This window comes from Lolium perenne, chromosome 4 (genome assembly GCF_019359855.2).
Source record: "Lolium perenne isolate Kyuss_39 chromosome 4, Kyuss_2.0, whole genome shotgun sequence".
Lineage (NCBI taxonomy): Eukaryota > Viridiplantae > Streptophyta > Magnoliopsida > Poales > Poaceae > Lolium > Lolium perenne.
In genome coordinates this window covers 402,313,725-402,323,964 of record NC_067247.2, presented here as the reverse complement: position 1 = coordinate 402,323,964, position 10,240 = coordinate 402,313,725, and the positions used below count along the sequence as shown (strand labels likewise).

Sequence of the window (10,240 nt, the reverse complement as noted above, 5' to 3'; positions counted from 1 at the left end):
AAAGTAGTTCTATTCCTCCTGCACGTGTGTAAAGGTGACAGTGTGTGCACCGTGTTAGTACTTGGTTTATGCTATGATCATGATCTCTTGTAGATTGCGAAGTTAACTATTGCTATGATAATATTGATGTGATCTATTCCTCCTACATATGCATGAAGGTGACAGTGTGCATGCTATGTTAGTACTTGGTTTAATCTGTTGATCTATCTTACACTACAAGGTTACTAAAATATGAACAGTTATTGTGGAGCTTGTTAACTCCGGCATTGAGGGTTCGTGTAATCCTACGCAATGTGTTCATCATCCAACAAAAGTGTAGAGTATGCATTTATCTATTCTGTTACGTGATCAATGTTGAGAGTGTCCACTAGTGAAAGTGTAATCCCTAGGCCTTGTTCCTAAATACTGCTATCGCTGCTTGTTTACTGTTTTACTGCGTTACTACTGCTGCAATACTACCACCATCAACTACACGCCAGCAAGCTATTTTCTGGCACCGTTGTTACTGCTCATATATATTCATACCACCTGTATTTCACTATCTCTTCGCCGAACTAGTGCACCTATTAGGTGTGTTGGGGACACAAGAGACTTCTTGCTTTGTGGTTGCAGGGTTACATGAGAGGGATATCTTTGACCTCTTCCTCCCTGAGTTCGATAAACCTTGGGTGATCCACTTAAGGGAAAACTTGCTGCTGTTCTACAAACCTCTGCTCTTGGAGGCCCAACACTGTCTACAGGAAAAGGAGGGGGAAGTAGACATCAATATCCCAGAAGATTATTACTTCCGAAAGGAGGAGATCCATATTGAGATGAATGAACTCTGGCAGTTATTCAATTTAGACGCCCTTGACAAATCTCTCATGAGTTGCTACTGCTTGTAAGTTGTTAACTACATATAAGTTCATGTTCATTCAGTTGTTCCTGTTCATTGCATATACTCATTATATCTTATGTGTTCTCTTATGCAGACTGAAGATCATTGAATGCAGAAGTAATAAGATGTTCAATGTTGGGTTTGTTGACCCAGATAAAGTACATCATGACACGGTAAAGAATAATGTCGAAGAAACGGGGGGAAACCTACTAAGGTTTATAGGGGAGCAAAGCTTCTGTGATTCAATACTGTTTCCTTACAACTACAGGTGAGAGTCTTACTGATCTGTTGTGCACATTCAATTTTTCTTACTCGATGTTATGTGTAATTCATGACGTATATATATATAAACATGTGCAGTTTCCACTGGATTCTGCTAAATATTCAAGTTGATAAGGGAATAGTTGAAGTAAGGGACCCATTGAGTAGAGGCCTGGACGGGTTCCGCGACTTGCAGAACATTCTCCAGAGGTAATTTCAATCATTAATTGCCGCGCTATATCTTTCGTGAGATATCAATTAATTATCCACTCATTCAATCATTCTTTTGCCTGGCAGGTGTTGGAGAGCTTTGAAGAATAATATTGCGGGTAACTTCGCAGAGAAGCTAACATTTACTCTTGTACCGTGCGCCCAAAGCAGCCACAGGGACGAATCTATGTGGATACTACGTTTGCGAGTCCATTCGCATGTTAACCATCGAGAAGCACAACGATAATAGATTCAACGTAAGCAATAACATTCACAACTTTAGTTTATTATCGTCAGTATTTCGTTATCAAGATTGATATAGTCATATTCATCTCATTTTCCTATATAGGTCGACTTCATGCGGGAGAAGCTCCAACCACACGAGCACATACTAGGAATTACGGAGGAATTGGCGGGACTTCTAATGAAAGAAGTAATAGACGACAACGGCTTGTTTAGTCCAAATAGGCGCAACAAATGATCCCCATGTATTAGTTCGAATAGACGACGGGCTTTAGTCCCGGTGGTAGTGACCTCCATATATATGTGTAAGGGGAATCTACGAAGTTTTGCTCCCAATATTTGTTTGCTCGATCTATATATAATGAATGAACGTGTACAACTTGTAGTAGCGTACAAATATTTGTTATGCAACTTTTATTTTAAAATGAAAAAATGAAATAAAAGGGGGGGCGGTGGCGGGGGGGGGGGGGGGAGGGTTGCTGCACACCTCAAACCCTAAAGCAGCAGCGTTCTGCGCGCGCCACGTAGAGGCCCTTTTGTCGCGGGTGGTAATACCGCCCGCGACAAAAGGGTGTGCCCCTGGGGCACCCCGCGCCTGCCACGTGGTGGACCATATGTCGCGGGTGGTAAGCGACCCGCGACAAAAGGGTGGACCTTTTGTCGCGCCTTCGTTGTCGCGGGTGGCCGCCCGCGACAAAAGGCCCTTACGGCCCGCGACAAAAGGGCTATTTTCCACTAGTGGTGGCCGCTGGACACAGCTCCCCGACCTCATATTCCGCAACGCCACGCTCGCCAGGCTCCTACCGACGCTCACCTCGATCCAAGCCCGGGTGTCTCTCCTCGACATCCGCATCCCTAGTCACCACGGGCTGGAGGCTGCCGCCGTCCCTTCGCTGTTCCATGCCGCTGCGGGGCTCTCGCCGGTGGATTTCACCCTGTCCCTCCCGCGCATGATGGATCACGTCGACGTGGAGCTCCCTCGCTTCCACCGCGCCGCTTCCATCCAGCTGTACGCGGAGAACCTCCGCCTCACGCCGCCAGGTCGCAGCGCCGGGTTCCCAGCGCTCGAGAGATTGTCCCTCTCGGGCTGCAGCGTCGACCTCGCCGCCTTGGTCCTCCGCTGCCCGTGCCTGCGGGTGCTCTGGGTGGCCCAAGTTTCCCTCGACGACGGCATCGACATCCGATCGGAGTCATTGCAGGAGCTGTATGTGCGTGCAGGTTACAGTTCGACAGACCGTATCAACGTGGAGGCCCCCGTGCTTAAGAAACTGACGATGCTCTTCCGCACCAAAGACAAGCTCAACGTGTCCGTCGTGGCACCAATTTTGGAGAAGGTCTCCTGGGAGTGCTCCTCCTATTCCACGACCACGATGACTGCTGGGTTTGGTCCATGGGGCCTCTCGAAAGTGAGCTTACATACTGCAGAGAGCCTCGGACACCGGGTGATCACCGGCGCCGGGGAAGACACATGTTTGCAGCTCTCCAACGTTAATGTCCTGTCCCTGCAAATGAAGCCTTGTGTATGTCTCATGCAGTATCTCCTGCTCAATTAATTGGCTTAATTTGACGCGCACATTGAGCTTATGCATGATATGCTCTTTTTTTTTTGGGGGGGCAGGGTCTGTTTGATGCACAGCTCGACTTTGTGAAGAAAATAGAGGAACATCTGGTTACCGACTTCTCTGTTTTGGAGCTAATAATGGAGTATGATTATGGTATGAGATCGGCAGGCCACGTTTTTGGACGATTTGTGTTCCATCTACTTGGGTCACATCGGATTCGTACTGCTACACAACGGCTTCAGATCCTCCTTCTGAGATCAAAGGTAATACCCTGCTCTGTTTATACATCTCAAACATATATGTATGGTACTTGTTCAATGAACAAAACTAGGTTCATTCCTGTCATAAGATCTGAATTATGGACCATAGACAAATACATTTTAGTAATCCTCATTTTTTTCTAGGAGAAAGAAGAATGTCCAGTAAATTGTCCCTGTGATGAGCCCAGGAACTGGAGAAGCGAAAATATCTCTCTGATCAATCTTGAAGAAGTGGTAATCGATGGCTTCGAACCGGAGGATCATGAGTTTGATTTCTTGAAAGCGATATTCAGATGTGCACCGATGCTTAAAAGAATGGCCGTGGGCACATCGTATAAGGTCACAACAAGTAACAACTGGTGCACGGAATTATATGACATCTTCAAGGCTTATCCTTTGGTGGAATGCAAATTAATGCGACATTGATCTTAGTTTTGGTAAGAAGGTATTGCATGAATTTTTAGTATGCTTCTAGATGCAACGATTTAATTTATCTTTGGACAGTTTTGTCGAAGCCTTGATCATAGGATCACTTATCATGTATCACTGGCATCAGCTGTTTTGCTTTTTTTCACCGGTTGATCTTTGTATCAACCTTAGCGGATCGTTGAAATGTAATAAGTGTGATGTTGATACTCTAAATAAAGTAATAAAGCAGCCATATGCATCATTTTGATGCAGAGGCTGGGGTATCCCCCATTTCGAAAAAAGTTCTGTCAAAGCCTAAACGCATGCTTTATCATTGCTGCTCTAACACCTTTATAGTTATGTTCTGTCGGTGTCCTTCGTGTTGTGCAAATTTCTACGGTGGTTGCAATGTGTCCTTGACATGCCATCTAGGTGAAGTTAGTTTAGCTTACTCCTGCTCTCTTTGTTTATGGAAGAAATGACCACTGTGAATTTGTCATGCTCCATATGTTGCGGCTATGTGTTTGCTGTCTTTACGCTGATCCCTTTGATGGGCCGGAGACGGAAGTAAACGACCATATAAACTATAAGTCATACATACCATTTAGGTTGGTTGCACATAATATATTTAGATGATATACTGTTTCCAAGTCCACAGAATTTTGCTTGTGTCTGTAATGTACTCAAATAATTGGCTGAATCTATATTAATGATTTTTCTTTGGGGATATTTTATAGCTTAATGTGTGTGCATACATCCTTATATTTCACAGCTGGGTTTTGCACCATATATATTTAGTAGCCACTAAAAGAAGCTTCTAGTCTAGTTCAACAATAGCTCATTTGATTTTCAATTTTCATGGGCCTTCAGGTTAAGTAGAAATTGGTAATGCCAAAACACAAAACAAAGAAGGGTATGTGAAATTCAACAGGAAGCTCTTCAGACAAAATAAGCGGGGGAGGGGGGATCTAAGGCCGAGTAGGGTGGAGAACTGGAAATGACCAACAGGTTGATGCACTCATAGAGAAAATATCCGATGGAAGTCGAGATATTTAAAAAATTATGGAAAAATACATGATGTTGGGGATGTGATTGCTCTACGAACATATAAAATTTCAAGTTCAAAACCAAATCCATTTAGGATGTACGAAAACAGCAAAGTCCAGTGATGAATAGTGACAACAAATATACCATTACTAATCATGCACATTTTGTTTTCTTCTTTGCTCCCAAAAAACTCTGAATTTGAGCTCCAAACAGTATACCATCGCTCTTGCCAGTCACATCCCGTTGCATCAGCGCTCAGAATAGCAGTCCCTTCTCCTTTCGGTTGCCTTTGATGACAGTTTTCTCGCCTTGCTGATGACTAGGTTCTCTGCCCCGGTCTCGCACGCGCAGGACGTCCTCGGTGAAAACCCCTCCTCGCCGCTTACATCTCTTCGTAGAAACACCTCCTCGCTGGCCATTGGGCGCCGAGGGATTATCCAAGTTGGATTAAGGTCCGATACAGCGGTGTGAAGATCAGAATCATTTGGGCGCACAACTTGGGCTGCCCCGCATCGACCCCTGCATGCAAAGGAGGCAACTCGAAACCAGTTTTGGTCAGTATCTTGGAATGGGAATATGGAGTCTCCGTGTACAGAAACTAGAATGTCAACCATAGAATCCCTAAAAATATTCATATCTCGAAACAATAAAGAGCAGTTCCTTCTAATATGTCCGCCTGAGATTGCTTCTTTAATTAAATTGAGACAATTAGCTTCAGCTAATCTCGCAATAACTTCTTTTATTGGCTACTAAATGTACTGGCGCAAAACCGAAGGGTGCAACAAATAGAGATGGTTGCATGAAACAAATGGGCAGCTAGTAAGGTGAGCAGACTGCATAGACTAGAAAGTTACCTAAAAACTCTCACTTCCACCACTCAGCTTTCATTTTGAAAAGAACAAAAGTTTTGAGAATGTATGCTCACAAATTGAGCAGAAATATTATACTCAATGAAAAATCTGCACTAATATAGCATATTCAGACAACTTTTGTGATAAACCAAACATTAGTGGACCCGACAAACAGTATAGCCTCTCATTCATGCAAACTGAAGTAGAGGCTATAGAGCATTTTTTTTCTGGCAGACTAGAACTGTACATTGTTTGGAAATAAGTTTATAGGATGATGGTTTAGCCCCTGGGCTTCATTAGAGGAAACAGAACCTAAAGAAAAGACAAGCATTAAGACTGATAATACGCCACCTAAACATATAGAGCATCACAATGACCATCCTTTAGCAAACAAAGAGGGGCAGAGACAAGCTAAACTTAATTAGCCTGGAATGGATAATTGGCATGTCAACTATAGGATTGTTGCCCTAGCCAAATCAACCAAAAGTTCGAACTGATGGAAGGAGACTAGGCAGTATGTTTATATTCAACACTGCTCTTCCTCACGTTTAGGCTATTTTAGTCCTTAATTAGAGTGGGTTCGTTGTAGGCCGCAAAATCTTTTTTCTTTTGTTTTTAATACTGCGTGAGTAGGGTCTTAAACTTGAGACTTTTTTGGCTCTGATACCATATAGGATTGTTGCACTAGCCAATTCAGCTAAAAGTCCGAACTGATGGAAAGAGACTAGATAGTATATTTATATTCAACATCAACAACTAATTCTAACCACCCCTACACACTTTCACAACATGAAAGGCATTGAGATGACATAGCTATAAAGGTTTGAGAGAAGAATATAGACATAAGGCGAACATCAATAATCTTATCCTTTGATGAAACTGTACAACCAAAAAAAAATCGTTGCATCTACGAGCGTGTGCACCGAACCTGCTTACCAGGACAATGATCAACACTGTATTCCACAGAAGGATAAGCCATGAAGATGTTGTGTATTTCTGTACACCAATCATCATTTGGTATAAACCCCTCTGACCGCTCCAGGGCTACTTTTTTAAGCACTGGCGTGCATCTAAATATCAACTTCAAGAAATCGGACTCATGATCCTGCCCTTCAAATCCTTTGATTTCCACCTTTTCAAGATTGGTTAAGGAGATAGTCTGAGTTATCCAGTCCTTTGGCTCATCACAAGAACAATTCACTAGGGGTGTGCATCTGTCTTTCATCTGATACAAACATGAGTTACATGCTCCATCCACTATTCATATCTAATAAGCTCAAGAATGTACCAATAACCTTTTTGTCTCTACATATTTCTGAAATGTAAGCACATCGAAAATTACCTTAAATCTCTAGAGGACGATCTTAAGGCTTCGTGTAGCAGTGCGAACCCGATGCATTCCAAGTAGTCTCAACATAAATGCTCCAAATACATGTTCTGGTGTTATGAGATGTACCTCTAAGCGAGAGAATTCTGTAATCATATGTTTCTCTATCTCCATGGCAAAACCGGTGTCTGTGTCCGGATAGCTGCGTGGACACTGGTAAAACAATTTTCGAAAGGACATCATGATTTATGATCAGAAGTTTAATATAGTCGGAAAATTAATCCAGCAACTAAATTGAGCAGGAGATCGAGGAGACATATATACATACTCTGGCTGACGAGGGTTCACCTCGGCAATGCCTACGGATTGTAGATTTGGGTTTCGGGAAATAGCGACGATGGAGATTCCGGGAGCGAGATTGGGCACACGATATACCCAGCTTCGGGCCCCCTAGGTGGAGGATCCCTACGTGCTGCTAGCAATCTAGTATATGATCACAAGTATATTTACAGGGGACCGCCGTAGGCGAAACTATGTTGTCTATATGTTGGCCTCCCTCTATATGGGTGTCCTGACTGGCTTTATATATGCAACCAGGCTAGGGTTTTACAAGAGTCCTAGTCGACTACTTCTTCGGGTTGCCTTCTTAGGCCTTCTCCATATTGTGCCGAGCTGGGTATGGTAATGATGGGTACCCGAAAGGTATGCCCATGACACTGGCAAACATGTGTAGGCAGAGGACCTGAACGCGAGGGGCGTCATCTCCCTGCTGCCTATTGCTCTCTTCTGTCTCCAATCTCGCTGCCAAGAGCCCCCAAATGCCAAGCCCGGTAAAAGCTCCGGAATACAAGCACCTCCAAGAGACCTTCTCTAGCAGTGGTGCCGAGACGGACACGCTGAGGTCACTGCCGGTGTAGAGGTGCATGGTCAATTGCTTGAGCACGGGGGACTCGACATGGATGTTAGAATACGTATAGGACATAGAGATAGGCTAGGACTTCTAGAGATAACATCTTGTACTCCAAGTCCCCTCCCTCCTGTACTTCTATATATACCCCATGAGGGTCACAGAAAGAAACAACGAAACAAGATTTAGGGTTCTACTGCAACTTTCTACATGGTATCAGAGCGGTTAGTCTCACGACGCCGATCCTAGGAACTTCCACCTCTTCCGCAACGATCGCCCCCCCGGGGAGATCTCTCCTCGGGGGTGCGGCACCCGATCTTGATCCAAAAACTGATCGGTTCCTAGTTTAGATCAATTCCGGAGATTAGATCCAATTTCAAAATTTCTCAATTCTTAGATTAGATCCAAATTAGCCAAATAAAATCCCTAAATCCACCCGACCATCAGATCCGGCGAAAACTGGTGCAAAAGCGACGCGCACGGCGGCCCTCCATCAAGACACGCGCACTGCCTCCCGGACGATCCAATCTGCTGGAGAGCTACCGCTGGCGCCATGCTGCATAGGCTCTACATCGACAATTTATGCCCCGAGCTGTTGTTGCTCCTCCAACTCCATGTATGATGGACGCGACTACGGCACGACCTCGCGCTGCAGCAACTTTGGCGACGCACGTTGCCGCGACCTGGGAGACTGCAAAACCTACGCATAGGTCTTGAGGATCGGGCTTCATCTGCTCAGTCGTGGGACACGCGCAGACCAACAACGACCTCGGCCATGCCAGCACACGCAGCGCTCCCTCCAGTCAAACATCCATCAACAGACGCGGGGCTGCGGGCTAGGCCATGCAAACACGGCGTTCCTATCGAGGAGATCCAGGCCAGCACCTATGCGGAAAAAAAAGCCACGGTATGCTATGTTGCACATCCTGATTGCTTTCTTCTCGTCGACGTGCATCCATGTGTGCCTAGGCTGGATCAAGCACCTGCGCGGGCGACCTCCCGCTTTACGGCGTCGACATGGTCGGTGTATTGTACATCTCTCGCACAAACTTCGGACGAGATCCGAAGGTCCGATCGAGCCGTACAACTTCATCGACCCATCTGCACTGCGACATCACCGAGCCGAACCAAGATAACAAGCTGTACGACTACGATAGGCTACGAGCTACAAGATCTTCATCAAGCACATCTACTACCAGAAGCGACATCGACATGCACCATCCACACGCCAGGCCGCTGTGGAAACAGATGCAAGTTCTTCATCGACTTCTCCGACAGCAGGGCATCGACACTATCATCGCAGCGAGGGACGCCTCAAGCGACACAACATCGTCGACACGCTTGTTGCTCCGCTACATCGCCGACACAACATCGCCAAGGTCTACATCAATGTGGTCTTCATCGACATCTTCGTCAATACGCCGCCGCCGCACAACATCGTCCACATGATGGACACGAAACTACGACGCCCTCTGACAGTACAACTGCAAGGCACGATGCCGGCATTGACCGTCCCACGACACCGACGCTGGCATTGACTGCGTCCGACGGCTAAGACTGCATCGACACACCACAACCGCGCACATGGTTCTGGCAAAACCGTGTGTGCTTGGTGGGCTTCCTCCAGTCTTGGCAAAACTGGTGGCCTCACCTACGACCGCGTCCTCTGACATCTGCAAGACGCCCGCGATGGTACCCCTTACGATGCAAAACGTCACCCCCGACGGTACCTTTTAAGGTGCAAAACATCGGCCCCGACTGCAGCTCCGTCCAAAAAAAAGGAAAAAAAACCGTGCATTTTTTTTGCGCCTCCGGCAAAGGTGGCTACACCATGTACGGCGACTACATCATCGACCACGACTACCTCGACCACGGCTACATCATGTTTGGCTACCTCAACAATGACATCACGACAACGTCTACAGCTACACATCGGCAACAACTCCAGTCGACAGCGTCCGCGTCGTCACTTGCGTCCACGGCACTCCCGTTGTGACTGCGGGAGGAAAGAGAAGGCACCAGAAGGTGACGCCGATGATGACAAGGAGGAGAAAAGGACGGAAGCGCATGACTTCAAATGCAGTCGCAATCGTCCGCTTCACTCCCGCTACGACTGAGGGGGAATGTTAGAATACGTATATGACATAGAGATAGGCTAGGACTCTAGAGATAACATCTTGTACTCCAAGTCTCCTCCCTCCTGTACTTCTATATATACCCCATGAGGGTCACAGAAAGAAACAACGAAACAAGATTTAGGGTTCTACTGCAACTTGCTACAATGGAC

The 10,240-nt window shown here is 45.9% G+C and overlaps 1 protein-coding gene and 1 long non-coding RNA gene across 2 annotated transcripts; both read left to right on the top strand.

Annotated features, from left to right (window-relative positions):
* The first annotated feature begins 917 nt into the window (after positions 1-917).
* LOC139830376 (uncharacterized) lies at positions 918-1,513 on the top strand. Its single transcript, XR_011742281.1, has 3 exons — positions 918-1,145; positions 1,238-1,348; positions 1,436-1,513. It is a non-coding gene; the product is annotated as an uncharacterized lncRNA (long non-coding RNA).
* Positions 1,514-2,345: 832 nt separating this feature from the next.
* LOC139829943 (uncharacterized) lies at positions 2,346-4,084 on the top strand. Its single transcript, XM_051327708.2, has 3 exons — positions 2,346-3,111; positions 3,210-3,416; positions 3,558-4,084. The coding sequence occupies exons 1-3, from the start codon at positions 2,542-2,544 to the stop codon at positions 3,837-3,839; spliced, it is 1,059 nt and encodes a 352-aa protein (XP_051183668.2). The 5' UTR covers positions 2,346-2,541; the 3' UTR covers positions 3,840-4,084.
* The last annotated feature ends 6,156 nt before the right edge of the window (positions 4,085-10,240 follow it).